At 48.0% G+C, this 17,813-nt stretch overlaps 1 protein-coding gene across 1 annotated transcript; it reads left to right on the forward strand.

The window, feature by feature from the left end:
- Positions 1–81: 81 nt before the first annotated feature.
- SLC25A37 (solute carrier family 25 member 37) lies at positions 82–11,426 on the forward strand. Its single transcript, XM_031608026.2, has 4 exons — positions 82–362; positions 5,250–5,478; positions 7,401–7,457; positions 8,311–11,426. The coding sequence occupies exons 1-4, from the start codon at positions 150–152 to the stop codon at positions 8,829–8,831; spliced, it is 1,020 nt and encodes a 339-aa protein (XP_031463886.2). The 5' UTR covers positions 82–149; the 3' UTR covers positions 8,832–11,426.
- Positions 11,427–17,813: the final 6,387 nt, after the last annotated feature.

The following is a 17,813-nucleotide window of genomic DNA, read 5'->3' on the forward strand; positions in this document are numbered from 1 at the left end:
CTGTGCGGCCCGGGGCGGGGCGCGGGCGCGGCTTTAAAGCGGGGAACGGGAGGCGCGCTCTCCCCGCCGCGCCCCCCCCAATCCCCCGCCCCCCTCCCCGTTCCGGGAATCCCTTTTCCCGTTCCCGATCTCCGCTCGGCTCCGAGCGAATGGAGCTGAGCTGCTCCGTGGGGGGCAGCACGGCGGCCCCCCCGGGGCCTGGTCCCCCAGGGCCGATCCCTGCCCCTTCTGCGACCCCCCCGATGGAGGGTGAGGATTACGAGAGTCTGCCCAGCGGAGCCTCGCTTGGCACGCACATGTTGGCCGGGGCGGTGGCGGGGATCATGGAACACAGCGTGATGTACCCGGTGGATTCCGTGAAGGTGCGTGGGCTGGGGAGGGCATGGGGGGTGAACTGGGACTGGGCTCTCTTTGGTGCTGGGGGATGCACGGGGGGTGTATGGGTGGGGGGTATAGTGGTGTAGGGTTTGCTCGTGGGGTATAAAGTTGTGAAAGTGGGTTCACGTGAAGGGTATGGGTGTGCAAAGGGGGTGCGTGTGTGTGGGGTATGGGTGTGCAAAGGGGGTGTGTGCATGGAGAGCTGGGGTGCAGGGTACGTCCATGGGGCACAGAGCTGCAAAACGGGTCCATGCATAGGCTGTGATGGGGGTCCTGGGGTAGTTGCATGCAGGGAGGGCAAAGGAGCGCCCTGTATAGGGTCTGGAGGGTTACATTCCTGGAATGCATGGAGTGGATGTGTATGGGGAAGAGGAGCTTGCAGGCAGTGCAAGGAGAATACATGGATGAGGGATGGAGGTGCATTCTTGGGGTGTGTGTGTGGGGGGGGAGTGCATGCACAGGGTATGGGGCTGCGTGCATAAAGTGCTGGGGGGATATGGTGTGCAAGGAGGGGGGCTTAGAGAGCAAGGGGGGAAGTTTGCTTGGGGGAATGGGGCTGTGTTAGGCTATGAGCACACAGCCCCAGTGTGCTCTGCCAGGCTGTGCTGTCATCTCTCCCTGACATGGGAGCTGCACAGAGCCCTCCTGGGCAGCCTCAGCACGCTGTGCCTGCCGGCTTTACGCAACCACAGTGCAAAGGTGCACGCTGTGCTGCTCTGTGTCCAGCCCTGGCGCAGCAAAGCAAAGTCCTCGTGCATGAACTCAGAGCAAGATGCCATCAGGGAAGTTGCAGGAGTTCTGCTTCTCCTCCTTGCATGCTTTCTCCTCCTGTAGCTTAGCAAACCGTGCATGGTGTAAATACGGAGGTGCTGCTGGTTTGCTGCAAAGCACTTTTTTTTCCCAGCAACCTGTGTGCCTTGGAGCTGGAGGGAGCTGCTGCCTGCAGGTCCCTGTGGGATCTTTGCACTCTGCAAGGAACTGAGCCTAATTAAGCTCATTACCATCAACGTCTTTCACTCTCTCAACAACTTTCCTTTTCTTCCAGAAAGGAAATGTGATTTCCCTGCTCCAGGTGATATTGCTGGGATCAGGGCACGGCCAAGCAGAGCCCATGGATGCTGCACTTTGTGGGGTCTGGGCCACCTGAGCTGTTCAGTGGCCTCCAGGAGGAAATGTTTTGGTCTCAGCAAGTTATTTCCTCTCAAAGAGAAAGGGAAAAGATCACAGTTTGGGGGAACTTTTTGTTTCAGTCACTTGCACCATTCCTGAGCATGATGTGCAGCTGTGATGCTGCTACCCCTCTGGGGGGCTGTGGGGTTGCAGCCTGCCCATGGGACATCCCCAGGGCAATAACTAGGGGCTGGAGCTGTGTGCAGGTGTCCCTGTACAGCCAGGATCATTCAGTGTGACCCACAGCTCTGCTGCTCTATGTGCTTTGGCACTGTGTGAGGCATTCCCAGCACTGTGGCTGTTTGTTTTGGGAGGGAGATGCAGTACTGGTCGTGCTCTGCCAGCTGAAAGTTGGAGATCTGTGGTTATTGGAAGTTGTTTGGTGTCTGTTCCTTTGCATTATTTTCTTTCTCATTGTGCAGAAAGAATGAATTGCAGCAAGGAGCCAGGGGCATGCAATCTGTATGCAGGGCAGGAGGGTGAATGGGGTTTGTTGTAGGGATGGAGCAGTTTGGGGGCTTGGCTGCTTTACAGCTCTGCTCCAGAAAGCATGCACATGGGTAGGACTGAGGGCAGTGCTCCTGTGTGAGCAGGTTTGGGATGTTTGGGTTTGGTGGTGAACCCGTGGGTATCAGTGCATGGCCAGAAAGAGCAGTTTGTCCTGTTAAGGGATGGTGTGGGTGCTGCCAGCCCCAACCAACCAGTCACCCCACCCATGGTCACTTTGCAGCCACATGTGGGGACTGGGCATTGCCTGCTGGGAGCTGCTGCAAAACACAGTGGGTGACTGGGAGCTGCATGGTCACAGGGGATTCCAGCTGGTTTGTGCAGTTGTCCATCAAATTGGTGATGCTTTGCAAAGAAATGCAAAACTGGAGAGCTGGCTCTTGTTAGCAGAATGCTTCTGGGCAGAAATCCGTCCTGGCCCCATGGCTTGTGCCAGCTGAGAAACGTCTGGGAAGTGTCTGCCTCTTTCTCTGTGCTGAACTTTGTGCGAAGAGAGCAGCAGCAGCACTGACTCTGTGCTAATGCTGCCTTGGAAGGAACAGTTCTGAGCTTTTCGGGTATATTTCAGCCTCTTTTCATCGTGCTTAGATGGCCATATATTTTTTGGGATGCAATAAGGGTTATGTACTCAAGCACTGGGCTCCCTTCTTTAGGGAATTCTGCACGGTGCTGCGTGATGCATGGGTAGTGATGGGCACTGCTGCTCCATGGGGATGCCATGAATCCAAAGCTGAGACTTTTGCTTTTGCTTCTGGTGCCCATGCTGCAGGTAAGGCTGCCTGGATGCTTGCTGCCTTACGCAACAGGATTAATGAAGCATTTCTGGGCTGTTTAACAACAGGGGTGTGAACTCCTGGAGGAGCTTGCAAGCTGCAGATAAGTGTTGGAAGGGCTGTGCAGCAAATCAACTGTTTGCAGCCTTTAAAGGTGCAGCACTGATGCTGTGCTGCTGCGATAAATCGATTCCTGGATGGGGCTGGCGTGCAGCTGGGTGCTTAGGGAATACTGAGTGGTGTTTATGCATTGCTGTGTGAAAGCAGGTGGATGCCCAGCAGGAATGTGGAGGTGCTTGGGGTGCTGCAGTATTGCATGTTGCTTGCTGTATGGCACTGCGTGCTCCCAGATGTCTCTGATGCTCCAGCTCCAGATGCATGCTGCAGTTGCACTGGTTCTGAATGCATCCCAGCAATGCACTGGGCTGGGATCAGGCTCAGTTTTGCAATGTGAGGGTGGAGCTTTGAGTGTGCAGCAGTGCACAATCCTTGCTGCGGCTGGTGGGTGCTGCTGAGTCATGGTGACAGCAGCATGGGACCTCGTGCATGCAAAGCAAAGGATGCAAGCTGCTCTACATCTATTTCTTAAGCACATTGCAAGATTCAGAGCTATTGTTTCTTTTAGAGGAAAACTTCTGAGCTTTTTAGGTTTGTTTCCAGTGTTGCAATGTGCTCTGTACCAGGAAGCTTTGCTCGAGGCAGTGAAACTCCATTCCTCAGCACAGCTCCTCCATGCTAAGCAGCCTTGGAACTTTCTCCAAACACAGGGCATGTTTTGTTGCAGCTGTGCAGCTCTGTGTTCACCTCATCCATCTCAGCTGCAGGCATCTGTGCAGCGGGACCACAACTTCTGCATATTGAGGTAGTGTATTTTTAGGGAAAGCCAATATGTGGTGCAAAAAGGGAGAGTTCTTCCAGTTGTATTCATGACCCAGATGCTTACAGTCTGCAGTTCTCCTAGCTGCTCACTCACATCACTTTGCAAATGCAATTCTTGTGCATTTTCTAGAATAGCTACTACAAATGCAGTTTGTTATTCTCACACACTGCTTTACTGCTCTCATCAATAGCTTGGCTTATGATTCCGGGTTAAAGTCTGCAGTTCAGCCCCGATCTCTTGATCTCAGAGCAGTGGCCGTGGAAATGCCTTTCAATTTTCAGGCAACCAAAGGAATCCAAGGTCCAAATCGACAGCACTTGGATTTGGTGTGATCTCACCTGGAAGTGCAGCCCTGGGATTGGTGCTGGTTAATTGCAGAAGTGAATTGATGAGTTCTTGTGCAGAAGCACAGAGGGATGGGGGGGATCCTTATTTCTGGGGCTGCTGTTTCCATCGCTATTGCACTTTTGCAGAGCCAAAGATATTAAACCAGGGATTTCCTGGAGGGATTACTTGCAGTGCTGCTATTGCAATATCAAATACTGATATTTGATGCATGAAAAGGGCTGATTTTCACCCTCCCAGCAAAATGGGTCAAGGTGTAAAGTTGGTGCAATGCATTTCTGGGCTTAAACTTGGTACAGAAACAAAGCATTGTCTGCAGTGCTGAGCCTGTAGCAGCAGACCTGACCTTCAGGGCTGCCTGCTCCCTTATCTGCTGCTTATCACCTCATTCATGAACTGCTCTGACCCTAAATGGATGAACTGGGTTCAGCACAGTGCAATGTGTCTGGGGGGGGGAAACTGCTCTGAAGCTTGAAGTTGTCCCTTGAAAGCTGCTGGCCCCTTGGGAAGCTTTGGAAAAGCAATTAAGAGGAAGAAAAACTCACCAGGGATTTTTGAGGAAGGATGCAGATAACACCAAACCCATGGAGCTGGTGGATGACCAGAGGGCAGATGATCTCCAGCAGCCATCCTTGGGTCCTCCAGGGGTCAGATTGGGCTTCACGCACCTGATATGCACAGGGACTCATCTTTGTGCCCTTCAAGGAAACCCATTTCCCAATCATGCGCCCTACAGCTCCATGTGGGCATCAAAGCAGTGAGCAATTGCAGGAGGAACACGCTGGGGCAGAGACAGAGTGTTGCAAGCAGGAGGCAATTAAATCCCTGGCTGTGTTTCTTCACCTTTGTCTTTTGAACAATTGCACTTAATTCCCCGTGCATAAACAAGAGCAGAGGTTACACATCCACCAGCAGAATTCTGATGTGTTGGTGTTGCAATGGAAGCATGGACTTTGTGGGGTTGTTCTGGCAGAAGTGTGAATAAGTGGGACGTGGGTGCACTGGGGTCCTGTGGGTGCTCTGGGGGCTCTGAGCAAAGTGGGCTCAGCAAAAGAAGTCAAAGGGTTTTAGGGTGCTCCTGTGTGGAACCAGGAGTTAGACTCTATGATCTGTTTGGGTCAGTGGGGCTCAGATGGGTGTGAATCTTGGAAGTCTTACATAACTGAAGCCTCTCCTTCCCGTGTGCTTTGTTGCAGACACGGATGCAGAGCCTGCAGCCCGACCCCAAGGCCCAGTACCGGAGTGTGTATGAAGCCCTGAAGAAGATGGTCCTGACTGAAGGCTTCTGGAGGCCTTTACGTGGGATCAATGTCACCATGCTGGGGGCTGGCCCTGCCCACGCCATGTACTTTGCTTGCTATGAAAAAACGAAAAAATCTCTCAGTGATACCATTCAGCATGGAGGAAACAGCCACTTGGCCAATGGTATTTTAAAATTTATTTTACTGCATTAAAAAATCCTGTGATTAACCTTCCTCTTGTTTGCTTTGCACCAAGCACTGAGAGCTGGGTGGTCTCACACAATAAATAATTGGAGGCTTTTGCTCTGAGTATGTGACACAGAGATGTAGTAACAGGCAACATCCAGTGAGGCATCCTGACATATTGAGGAGGTGGTGCAGAAGATGCTGTTATCTCATGAGCATCCAGCCTGTTGGCTTGCCTGGGCCACATTGAGGGAAGAGGAATAATCTTGGGCTGCATATATGTAGGTTGCTCTGAATGTAATGCCTTCTATTTATTCCCATGGAAACTACAACATCTACAATAACTGCAACACCTCTGCTTGATAGTGCAAATTCTTAGCCACAAAATACTATTTTTCAGTACAGTCAGCACTACCAGCTGTGTGTTTTCACCAGCAATGAACTAGCCATGCTCATTAGCCATGCTAATCAATGCCTGCACCAGCAGAGGTGCCCCCCTGTCGCTGTCCAGTGCTGAAATGGCCCACCCACCCCTCCCTGTGCTCACACCTCTGTTTGGCCTTTGTAGCATGGATGAATGTCAGTTGGTGCCATTTTTTTCCCCCACTCAATTTGCTCCATGTGCTTTTCTGTGTCAGGTGCTGTTTTGTCAGGCTGCCTCTCTGCTGCTGTCTTGTCACACAGCAATAAAATGTAATGCGGTATCAGAGGTTCAATCTTTAGAGCCATACCACCAATATCCACCAACACCATAAAACAGAAGGCATTACTTCTGGAGCAGCCCTCATTAAAATATTAATGTATTTAAGCAACAAAATTTAATTTTTAAAAAATTTTTAAGACAATTAAAAAAAAAAAGTCAATGAAACCATAAAACCAACAGGATTTTGGATGTTGTTATGTTGTTTTTGTGAGACTGATGCACCAATCTCTGGTTTGATGGCAGAAATTTCAATTCTTAGTAAGGTCTCAAGAGGTTCATTAGAGATTTTTGATCTAATCTTGCTCTTCCTGTGCCTCATTATTGACAGTAGTTATTCACATGTGTATGTGCTGCCAAAAGTGACGACATGAATAAGGCAGACTGTGTGGCAAGGGATATTTTTCTTATAAAAGTCTGGTAAAGAGACGTAATCAGATTTTTAGAGTTGCAATCAGGTATTCAACTCATACATTCCAGTTGAAAAAATGTACTTATATCGAATGAAAATGGAGTTGCAAACATTGAATTTTTCTTCACGGTCTTGAAACAAATTCTCAGATTCCTTTATCAAAAGTGAAAGCATGGCTGCATATTTTTTGCTGTTTGCAAGACTGTGTTTAGGCAATGTATCAAAATGCATAAAATTATTTGCCGTTATTTGAGCTGCCATGATGTGATGGCAGCAATATGTGGCAGTGTCCACTTGACTTGACCCAACAACTCAATGAAGAGTAGAATATCCTTTTTCCTTGTTGCTTTCCTCTGCCTGCCCTTCAAGTAGCTACAGGCTTTTGGTACCCATGGGAAAGCTGAGCTCTGCTTTAGTAAAAAAAATGACTGAAAGTCAACGGAAACTTCAAAGAGGAAGGTGTGGCTCAAGGCCATCCTGCAGAGTCAGTAATAGCTGGCTAGATGTTTGCAGAATCTGTGCAATTAGTGCTTAAATGGCTGAAAATGCCTAATTAAAGATTCAGTGAGCCAGTTCTAACCATTGCTCATTCTTCAGTCCGGTGTAGGCTGAATAAAGCTGGTGAAGTCTTGTGTAGGCAAAGCCCTGTGAATTGTTGGGAGAAGCCAACGTGACGCAGTCGGAGCTGGTTTGTGTTGGGCTGCCCTGCTTGGGTTTTTCCATACTAGAAACCAATTGTGTTACTGGGTGCTGTGTTACAGGTGAAACTCTGCTCCCCGGATTGCTGAAGGATGCTTTTGTCTTGCAGGTATAGCTGGGAGCGTGGCCACGTTGCTCCATGATGCAGTGATGAATCCAGCTGAAGGTAACAGTGACCTGCACAGAGACCCTGAGCAGCCTCAGGGCCACCCCAGCCCTTTGTTGGGGGATGCTGCCCATTTTCTGAAAGGGAGAAATCCTGCCCAGGACTGCCTGGGTGTTGTAATTGCAGGAGCCTGAGTCACACCATGCTCTGCCCATAAATTTTGCTTGTAGTAGTGGCTGTGGTTTTTTAAAAGCTCTGGGCAAGCAGAGCAGAGCTGGTCATGCTGCCCAACCAGTAGAGCAGCAGTAGGGTTCTACCAGCTGGTGGTGGGCTTCAGCCAGCTTCTCTGCCTTCCTGGGGGATGCCTGATGATAGGAGAACCAACAGTAAAATGCATCTAATATCAATTGGCTGGACTGCTGTTGGGTGTTAGTGTATTCAGCTCCTGAGCTGGACAAAAAGCGGTGAAAAACTTCAGAAAAACTGTTTTTAATGCTTAAAATTCTTTTTAATCAGAATAAATAACCTTTTACTGAAGACATATGTTGCCACAAATGAGCTTTTATACCCTCATCTGTCTGTCCTAATTTTAGCCTGACATAAGATCTCCTAATTGATAGCTTAGTAATGTGTTGACCCATGAACGTATAGAGCTACCAAACCAGGGCTGAGCTGATCCCTGGGTTTTAGGGCAGGGGATGCAAAGGGTGTGTGCATCCTTGAGCTCAAAGTTTGGATATAGGGAGTGGATCACTGCAGAAATGCTTCTTTGTGGGTTTGGAAGGGGACGTTGGGTCTGCATGGCTGATGCTTGGAGCAGCGCTTGGACTGGGTGTTGGGATGCCCAGTGGCAAGGCCTTCATCTAATTAATCTTTATTCCTTTGGTGCCACGTTGCATGTTCCCTGGAGCAGTGGTGAAGCAGCGGATGCAGATGTTCAACTCCCCCTACAAATCCGTCTGGCAGTGCGTGAGGACAGTGCAGAAAACCGAAGGCTTTGGTGCCTTCTACCGCAGCTACACCACCCAGCTCACCATGAACATCCCGTTCCAAGCCATCCACTTCATCACCTACGAGTTCATGCAGGAGAGGGTGAACCCACACAGGGAGTACCACCCGCTGTCCCACGTCTGTTCGGGGGCCGTAGCGGGGGCCGTGGCTGCTGCTGCCACCACCCCGTTGGACGTCTGCAAGACCTTGCTCAACACCCAAGAAAACAAAGCGTTGAGTTCACTTAACATCACTGGGCACCTCTCGGGCATGGCCAATGCCTTTAGGACTGTCTATCAGCTGGGGGGCATCACGGGGTATTTCCGAGGGGTGCAGGCACGTGTCATCTACCAGATCCCTTCAACAGCCATCGCGTGGTCGGTGTATGAGTTCTTTAAGTACTTTCTCACAAAGCACAAGCTGGAAAAGAGAACATCCCTTTGAAGGACGTCATAATATGCCCTCTACTTGTGCCAGGAACACACCAGGTCCTGGGGGGAGATGGGGAGGTCACAGCTGATGCCGCTTTCCTGTGGTCCTCAGCCACGTGTTCCCCTCGTTGCTTAAACAATAGTTTATGAAATACTTATAATAATATATATATTTAATAACTTTATTTTGGAGAGCCGAAATAATTGATATTTTTTTTTCTTTAAGCTTGAAGTTGTAGTTTACTCCTCACCAGAAATCCTAGGTTATACAACCTAGGCTGTTTTTGTTGTTTTTTTTTTTTTTTTTACAGCAGAATACCCTATCATAGAACTTTTATATAAAATATTAAATAGTTGGATAATGTTTATCCTTTATTTTTCTATATAGGTATTTGGTTGTTTTTTTGTTGTTGTTGTTTGTTTTGTTTTTCTTAATACAATTACAGCTAGATGCTGAGCTGCTTAAAAAGGGCTAAATTCTTCCCTTGTGCAAGGAAGACATGAAAGCATTTATTTTTATAGCCAGATTGGCTTTAATTACACAGCATTTAGTCCCCAGGCAGTGGTGTTGTGTGAGTATCGAGGGATCTGGGAGACTTTCTATGGGCTGGGGGAGAAGGAATGGGGTCACCCCTATGAGAGACTGAAGGACACCAGGAGGGGCACCCCAAAATACCTGGGGTGGAAAAAAAGCCAATTTTTTTACCAGGGGAATCTTAAAGATGTAGAATTTAAAAGGAGAGTATTTTTCAAACACTTTTCTAAAGGTACATTTTTATGGTGTGTGATAGCTGGAACTGGCTTTGGTCCTCCCTTAACTTATTTGTATTTTTTCACTGAAGCCCTGATTCCGCTCACAGGGAGGGAGGGTTTGGGTTTGCTGCTGCAGAATGCTGGGATTTGTGTTCAGCAATGTTGTGCCTGCTCTGAAGGGGATCCGCCTCATTGCTCCTGCTGGGAATGGCTCTTTCCAACACATCCTTTGTAGAAATGCTCATTTTTGGAATACGGCCTTTGTGTGTGGGGGGGAGAGCTCCAAAATTCCTCTTTCCCACTTGGAGAGGGCAGATCTACTCCAGTTCGTTGGCTTCTCCCAACTTGGTGTCACGCCATGCAGAGTGTGGTGTTCTGGATATCTCAACCTGTTCCTTGTGTCATCAGCAGCCAATGACAAATTTGATTAATCTGGGGGATTAAAGGACACCACTGGGCAGATCTTGATTGTACCTGGGGAAATCTTGATCGTACGTGGAGCTCACCCTACTGGGAGCAGCTGATTGGGGCTGGTCCCATCCCCTCGCCACTGTGCCAATGGCAACTTCTGCTCTGCCACGGATGGATTCCCAGCTTCTTTTTGACACATTTGGATTGGCAAGCATCCCATCAGCCGGGATGACACAAAGCAGAGCCAAACCTTCCGCTCCGTTATTTGGAGAAGCTGCATTGATGTGCATCTCCATGGGCGGTGCTGCACGTGCCTTGTGTAATCACAGTTACCTCTGTGCCAATGATGCAAGGAGGTCCTCGATGCCTTTTTGTCACTTAAGCTGAGCGAATCACTGTGTTGAATGCACCCTTTGTCTTAAAGTGCAAAACTTAACCTCAGTTTGCAAGGTTTTGGCTGGAGAAAGCCCCCAGCTCTTGTGCACACCGGGGTCCTCCAGGCTGGAGATGCTCCAGCCAGTTATTGGGTTTGGATGTCTTTTTTTTTATTATTTCTATTTCTGTTGACTTTAGAAACCGGAGAGTCGCTAACAGGAACCAGAACTGCATAAACATTGTCCATTGGAGAGGAGTGGATGAAAATCTTGGGTCATTTGATTGCTAATTGTGGCATAACATGGAGGTTAACAGCTCTTTTGGTGCAGCTGTAGGTGGCTCAGCCCACAGTCCTTGATGCATCGTCCTCTTCCTTTGCTTTGCTTTACATCACTGTGGCTTTTCTGCACTTGGAGAGAGTTGTGGGTCAGGGCACAGAGGCTGAGCTCATTGCATTGGCTGTGTGCTGAGCATCCCAAAATGAGCTCCCCATCTCTGTCACTGTCCAGAAAAATGCGGGCTTGTCTGGTTCCCTCCCAAGTGCTGAGCAACCAGGTCGTGTTGGGAGCTTGCCGAGAGCAAGGAGCAGTTGGATGTTCATAGATCTCTGCAGATCACCTTGGCTATTGGGTAAAACCAGTTGGAGATGGGACGGCTGTGCCCAATTGGTCTAAAAATCGCAGAAATTTAACAGGTTTCCTGCTGGATCCCTGCATTAAAGCCTCACCACCAAAGCTCTTCATCTCTCCTTGTGTTGTTTGAAAGTTTTGCTGCGAGTCTGAACTTTTATTTTAACCTGGTTTGTGAATCGTGTACTGCTGCTTTATCTGCAACAAACGCACATATATTTAAGGGAGGATGAGTAACTTTGTCTGCAGTTTTGTTGTTGGTATTTTTATTATTTTTTTGCCTGCCTCGGAATTTCATGTGTTCTCTTGATGTATATTTAACATTGCAGGAGTTCGTCTGTGAGATGCTGCTACAGTTGTGTCACTGGAACTCAAGGAAATAATAAAAAAATATATCAGTTCTGGTTTTTGCCCTTCTTGGCTTGGGGCTCGTGGTTGTTCTTGGCTTTGTGCTGGGGAACTGCTGCCTTCTAGTGGTGTCCCGTGGTGTAAAGCTTTTCACAAGGAAGCAAATCCTGTTATTCATTTATTTGTTTTGTCTTCCAGTAGTTTTGGCCCGCGTGTGTGTTGTGGGCTGGTGCTCCTCTGGGAGCTGCTGATTTGGGAATGGGTTTCCTCCTGCTGCTGGGATTTGCAGAGTGAGGATGCACATTCTGGCTGCTGGGCAGCAAAGCAGAGCAGCTTTTCCCACATGTAGGGAAAACAGTTGGGGTAGAAGCACTGGGTGTGCTGCTGGATGGAAGGTAACATCCATTTCAAGGGGAACGTGTAATTTGCAAGGCAGTTCTTCCCTCGAGAAAATGGGGATGACGAATTCTTTGGTGCAGCTTCCATCACTCATTGCCGTGCCTGCGCCTCTCCCCAAGATGCTGATGTCAGGCTGTAGGGATCTCACTGTGACTCCAAACCATGGGTTTGGCATTGGCTGCTGTTTTTCAGACGTGGTAGGGCTGCTTGCATTTTTATTTTTTAATCTTCAGTGCAAATAAAGGAAGTGCAGCTGCCCATCAGTGTCCCGGGGTGGAGATGTGCTCATGAGACAAGATCAAAAGATAAAGTGCTGTTGAAGCCCTGTGAGATGTTTTGGACTCCTTTATGTTTCTATTTGTGTTGTAGGGCCAATACTGAATCCCCTTTTCCCGTGTGTAGTGCAGTGCTGAGAGGTGAGTTTTGGGTTTGGAAGGGCTGGTGATGGTGGATGTTGAGTTTGAGTTGGTGGATATTGAGCAAAAAATAATGTATATATATGTAATGCTTTAGGAAGGTCTGGGGATGCTATGGAGCTGATAACAGACCTCAGTTTTCTCTTGCAGCTGCAAGGAAGGCCCTGTGATTTTTAACATCTGGTTCCACTGCATCTTCTCCCATACATGGAGGAAGTCTATCTTCCACCCCAAAGTGCTCAAGCAAGGCTGAAAGCATGATGGGTCACTAGTGAGACAGAGCTTCCATTTTTCCGTGAAAAGTTGCACGTTCCAGAGAGGATTTGTTTCTCTAATTGACACTAATGGTTTCTTTGGAACCAGTACAGATTATTGTGTAAATATCCTTGGAGGGTACTTTTGTAATACGTGTTATTTATCCGGTAGGCTGCAGCAAGCCCTTTAACTTGTAGGATTTCCTGCAGCAGGGGATGGTGGATATCTGCTTTGCTCCATTCTTTCATTACGTGGAAGCATGTAGTGGGTACCAATAAATAAATCCCTTCCTCTTATCCAGTCTGCATTCTATAAACTCCCAAACTGATGTCTTTCCTTGGGGTCTGCAGGTATGTGAGATGAGCAGAAAAGGAGAAAAATACAAAAAATACCAGCTGTGATGTTTTGGATGGTGGTGATGGCCGTGGCCGTGTCCCCATTGTGTCGTCCCCATTGGCTGCAGTGCTTTGTGCCATGGTGCACCACCAAAGCCTTTGGGGTTCCCACTGAAGTCATTTGATTAATCCAGGATCTAGGCTGTGTTTGTTCACCGTGTGCGATTATCATCTCGTTTGCCCAATTCTTTGTTTCTCATCAAATATTGTTCCTGCTCTAAAGGGTAATGAACATAAAGGCAAATATCTCACCTTGTCCCTCTTGAAATCTCATTAAGCTGCGTGTTTACCTTGGATGACAAGATGCAGCACACGGAGTGAAAGGTTTTCCAGCCACACCTTCCCCTGCTATCTTACTCTGTGCACAAAAGGAATAAAAACATTTGTATTTATTCGCCAGACTTAACTCCTTTCAAAGCCAGGGGATCCATCTGAAAGTGTTTTCTGTTGGGCTCAACAGGTGTAAAGCTGTTGTAGAGCACTGGTGAACCCTGGTTGCAGGTGGATATGGAGGTGAGAATTAATTTCAGCCCCAAATACTGAGCAATCAGTGCAGCATCCTCGCTTTGCTTCTCTTACCGATGGAGACTTCAAACATGAGCCGTTTTGATGGAGGGCAGGAATTCAGGCTTTTCCCATTTTCTTTTGGATGTGTTACAATTTGCACAGCAATTTTTTTTTTTCTTTTTTTTTTTTTTTGCCTGTAGGAAACTGAACTCCCCAAAAGATGGAGGTCTGCAGTGACCACCATGGCCCATGTGCACTAGAGCACATTGGTTTGAGCTGCATCTTCCAAAGGCATCACAAAGTCTCCCCAGTTCTTGCCTGTGTTGATGGGGGATGAGGTTGTGGCTTTAAGACTTCAGCTCTGGGTCTGAGAAGCATTGCTGTTGGCTGCAGTGGTGACCATTGTCAGCTCCATGTATAATTAAGCTCATTGAGTGACTGGTCTTGGATTGAGGTGGGAAAGTATCTGAATCGTGCTGGATTTGGTACCTCCTTATACTTGCATCATTAATGACATTCATCATCAGCATCATTAGTCATGGGACAAGAGGTAATGTCTCTAAGTTGTGCCAGGGAAGGTTTAGATTGGATATTAGGGGAAATTTCTTCTCTGGAAGAGTGGTAATGAATTCAACAGGCTGCTCAGGGAAGTGATGGAGTCACTGTCACTGGAGCTGCTCAAGAACTGTGAAGATGTGGCACTGAGGGACATGGTGAGTGGGCATGGTGGGTTGGGTTGGGGTTGGTGACCTCAGAGGTCTTTTCCAACCATAATGACTCTGTGATACTATGGATGTGGTGGAGATGGCTTGATGGTTGGAGATGATGGCTTCAGTGGTCTTGTCCAACCTTTATGATTCTATGTTTCTCATCTATGCCAATACCCAGCAGCCAGATATGGGATTAATAACACCAGGTTGGTATAAATGGAGCTCATGCTCTGCTCGCTTCAGACCCAATGCTTAGAAAACACATTTGATTACAAAACCTGTTGCTGGCACCACAGTGTTTGCAAAGCTTTCGGACATCCTCCCGCAGAGGAAGCTGTGCTGGGTGGACCTGAGAGCAGTTCTGCCCTATGCAAACCCCACAAATCTCCAACACAGCACCCTGCAGCCCTGGCTGCCCCCACCCAGGCTCTGTTTGCAAAAAGACTTGCCCTAATCCCTCTGCTTTCCGCCACGGCACGAGGAGGATCCCTTTGTGTTCACCTGCCAATGGGTGGGAAAGTACCACAGGAAACTCCAGAGCAGTGTGTTTCCTTGCTTCTAGCCATGCTTTGTGCTCATTCCCAGGGAAAATGGGCTGACTGAGCCCTCAGAGGTTGCACTGCCTGGGGCTGAGAAATAAGCTGCTTTTCCTCAAAGCTGCTTGCTGCAAAAAGCTGTGAGCACAGGGAGTTGGTGGAGAGCCCGTGTGTGGTGCTGGCTCTTTGAAACCCAGATCATGGCAATGGAAAAAGAAAAAGTGGGAATAGAACTGAGCCAAAGCAGCCACTGCAGCAGCATGAGCATTACCCCCCCGATCCTTATCACCTCACCTTGCTATTAGGCTGCAATTTCTGCACAGAGGGACAACATGATGGCTTTGGAATATGTTTTTGAATGAAGTGCCTAGATGCCCTCTGAGGGATTTTGGGTGCTACAGGGGGGTCATAAAGAACTGACATGGTGTCCCCTTAGCCCTTGCTTTCTTCTTTTTGGGATAACACAGAGCTCAGACTCCAAATACATGGCTCTGAAACCCTTTTTCTTTTCACTTTTCCTCCAAATCTGGAGCCTTCCAACCCAAATGTAACCCGTTTGTGTCCAGTCCATAACAGAAGAAAGAGGAGGAATGCACCTTGGATGCCTTTTTGTGGAAGACAATGAAGGAGATTGGCACAGGAATGCCATGGGAGCCAATCTGGAGAGCTGTGTTCTGCCACATCCCAAAGGGCTCTAAAAAAGTAGAAAAAAAAAAAAAAAAGTGTGTTTGTTTTCTTTTTCTCTCTTTCTCAGTTCTTCACTGTGTGAAAATCCTCTCAACTCTTCCCATGCCTCCATCACTCACCTGGATCCCTGCAAGGTGCATGGACCGCACATAGACCATGCATGGACCATTCCTCTGGGCGAGCTGAAATCCCATTGCTACAGCCAAAACTCACACGTTGCAGTGATTAGCAGTGATTAGCAGTTCTCATTTCCCCAGGGCAGGCAGAACCAGCACGTCCCATGTTGTGGTGGCAGTGATGGCATGGCCTGGGGTGGCTGCCTTGGGGCAGCTGTGTGGGCTGCGTGGTGCCCTCCACGAGGCATCCTTACTGCAGAGTGGGATTAGAAGGAGATTAAGTGTTTCTTTGGATGACAAGAGCATCCAGCATAAGAATAGTAAATATTGAATATCCTCAAGGGTTTTGAAGAGCTCTAAATCCTGGTGCTTTGTGGATTTGCTCACCTCTGTCCTCGGGGAGCATCCACGCTCCCCAGAAGATTTGCTGTTTTCCCCTCCAAAGCACCTTCCTCATAACTGGGTACCAAAACTGGGGGAATGCTGCTCTGATAACACTTTGGGCATCCTTGCATTCTGCATCCCCTGCTCACAGCTCCTTGCAGTGAAACCATTCCCAGAGCTCTGCTTTGCAAATGTTGCATAGGTCAAGACTAAGATTTTTGTTGGCCTCAATCCCATGCATTCTTGCCAAGTATGTGGTTTATTGCATGCAAATGTTAGTCAGCAGTTACATTATCCAAAGGCAACCCTATTTTCTTTTTTTCTGTGTTTTTTTTTTTTTTTTTTTTTTTAAGCTTTAATAAATGATTTGGCACAAGTGAGTGAAAATGTTCTGTCAGCGTTAAGCAGTGTTTAATCTTGATGGATGCGTTCGCGGCGGAGCGTGATGCTAATTGACAGATGTTAAATGATGCTTTCTGTTTCTGGCCACGCACAAACAGGAGTTCTGTTTTGTTAGGGCTGATTAAAACCCTGTGCCTCCATTGGTTGGGTGGGATTTTTCTTTTCTCTATGAATCGAGGGGCTGGTTATCACCAGGAAACCTGGCCATGGTGTTCCCTTTGGGGTTGGTGCTTGGACACTCTTGGGTTATTCGGTCATCAAAAGATCACAGCCCTATAAGATGAGAAGTAATGGCCTCAAGTTGTGGCAGGGGAGGTTCAGGGAGTCACTGTCCCTGGAGGTGTTCAGGAAACGTGGAGATGTGGCACTTGGGGAGGTGGTTATTGGGCATGGGGGGGGGGGTGGGTTGGGGTTGGGGTTGGACTTGGGGATGATCTTAGAGGTCTTTTCCAACCCTTAACAATCCTATGTGCATGGAGGGGGTGAGCTGATGGCTGGAGCTGATGACCTTAGTGGTCTTTTCCAACCTTAATGATTCTACGATTCCTAGTGTTTGTCCTTGTGCTAAGAAAGGAGAAAGCCCAACTGCAAGACTTGGGCATCTCCCTGGCATTGCTTTGGGCTTTTAGGGCAGAAAGCAAACCTGGGAGCAGTGCTCTGGGCAATGCTTTAGGACCAAAATTTGGAGGCCATGGTGACTGAGATTAAACTGTGGGACTGCAGGAAGATTGGGGTTGATAAGAATGTGCTTTACTCTCCCATTCTGGGGAATGGTCTCTTGTATCATGCTCGTCAGATGGATGGCAGTTAATGGGATGATGGATGAGTGATGTAGGAGTGGTTGGTGCTGGGGATGTAGGAACAGTGATGAGCAGTGATTTGCTAATGGTGACATTGGTGCAACATTCACAATAGATATTTGTTTGAGAAGATGGTGGTGATTTCATGGCAGAAATAGGAACTAGTGAGAAAAACCAAACCCAGAGCAAGGAACCGACTGAGGCAGATTGTTCTTAACAAAGGTTCTGAGCTCTTTATTCCAGAGGACAGCACACACTGGATAAAACAGTATCAAAAAATATGTACAAAAAATAGCAACTATTTTTTATAGCACTGGGCTTTATATCAGCAAAGTTAAGTATGGAGCATTTGGGTGCTGAAGCAACAAAGGGATGTTTTAAGGGGCTGAAACCACAGGTGGAAAAAAAGCTATGGCACAAAAAGGACAAAGTTTTTCCCAAAGAACCACTCAAAAAGTCAAGTTGAAATCTAATTTTCCCATCTATGACAAGTGGGGTCAGTTTGGTCCCTCCCAACACAGCAGTAGATCTTTTGCTGTGCAAAGGATGCAATGTCAACCCCATCCCATTCGTTCTAAGGGTGCAAGCATCGTGTGCCTGCATTCAGCAGCATCCCAGGGTGGATTCTGCAGGATGCCCTCCCCTCGAGGAGCACAAGGACTCCTTTGTTCCAAGCAAAGTGGATGAGAGCAGGGCTGTGCAGGAGCCACATTGCAACACAGCCCGAGAGCAGGAGCTGGGAGAAAGTGTTATCTGCAGATAGGAGTGACTTTGGAATAGTTCAGACCGCTGTCCTCCAAGCAGAGCCAACAGCTTTTATAGCGTTGGCAACTGAGTATCCACCTCATGTTTTGCTTTGCACATTCCCTGCC

Source organism: Phasianus colchicus, chromosome 27, assembly GCF_987193195.1.
Source record: "Phasianus colchicus chromosome 27, bPhaCol1.hap1.1, whole genome shotgun sequence".
NCBI classification, from domain to species: domain Eukaryota; kingdom Metazoa; phylum Chordata; class Aves; order Galliformes; family Phasianidae; genus Phasianus; species Phasianus colchicus.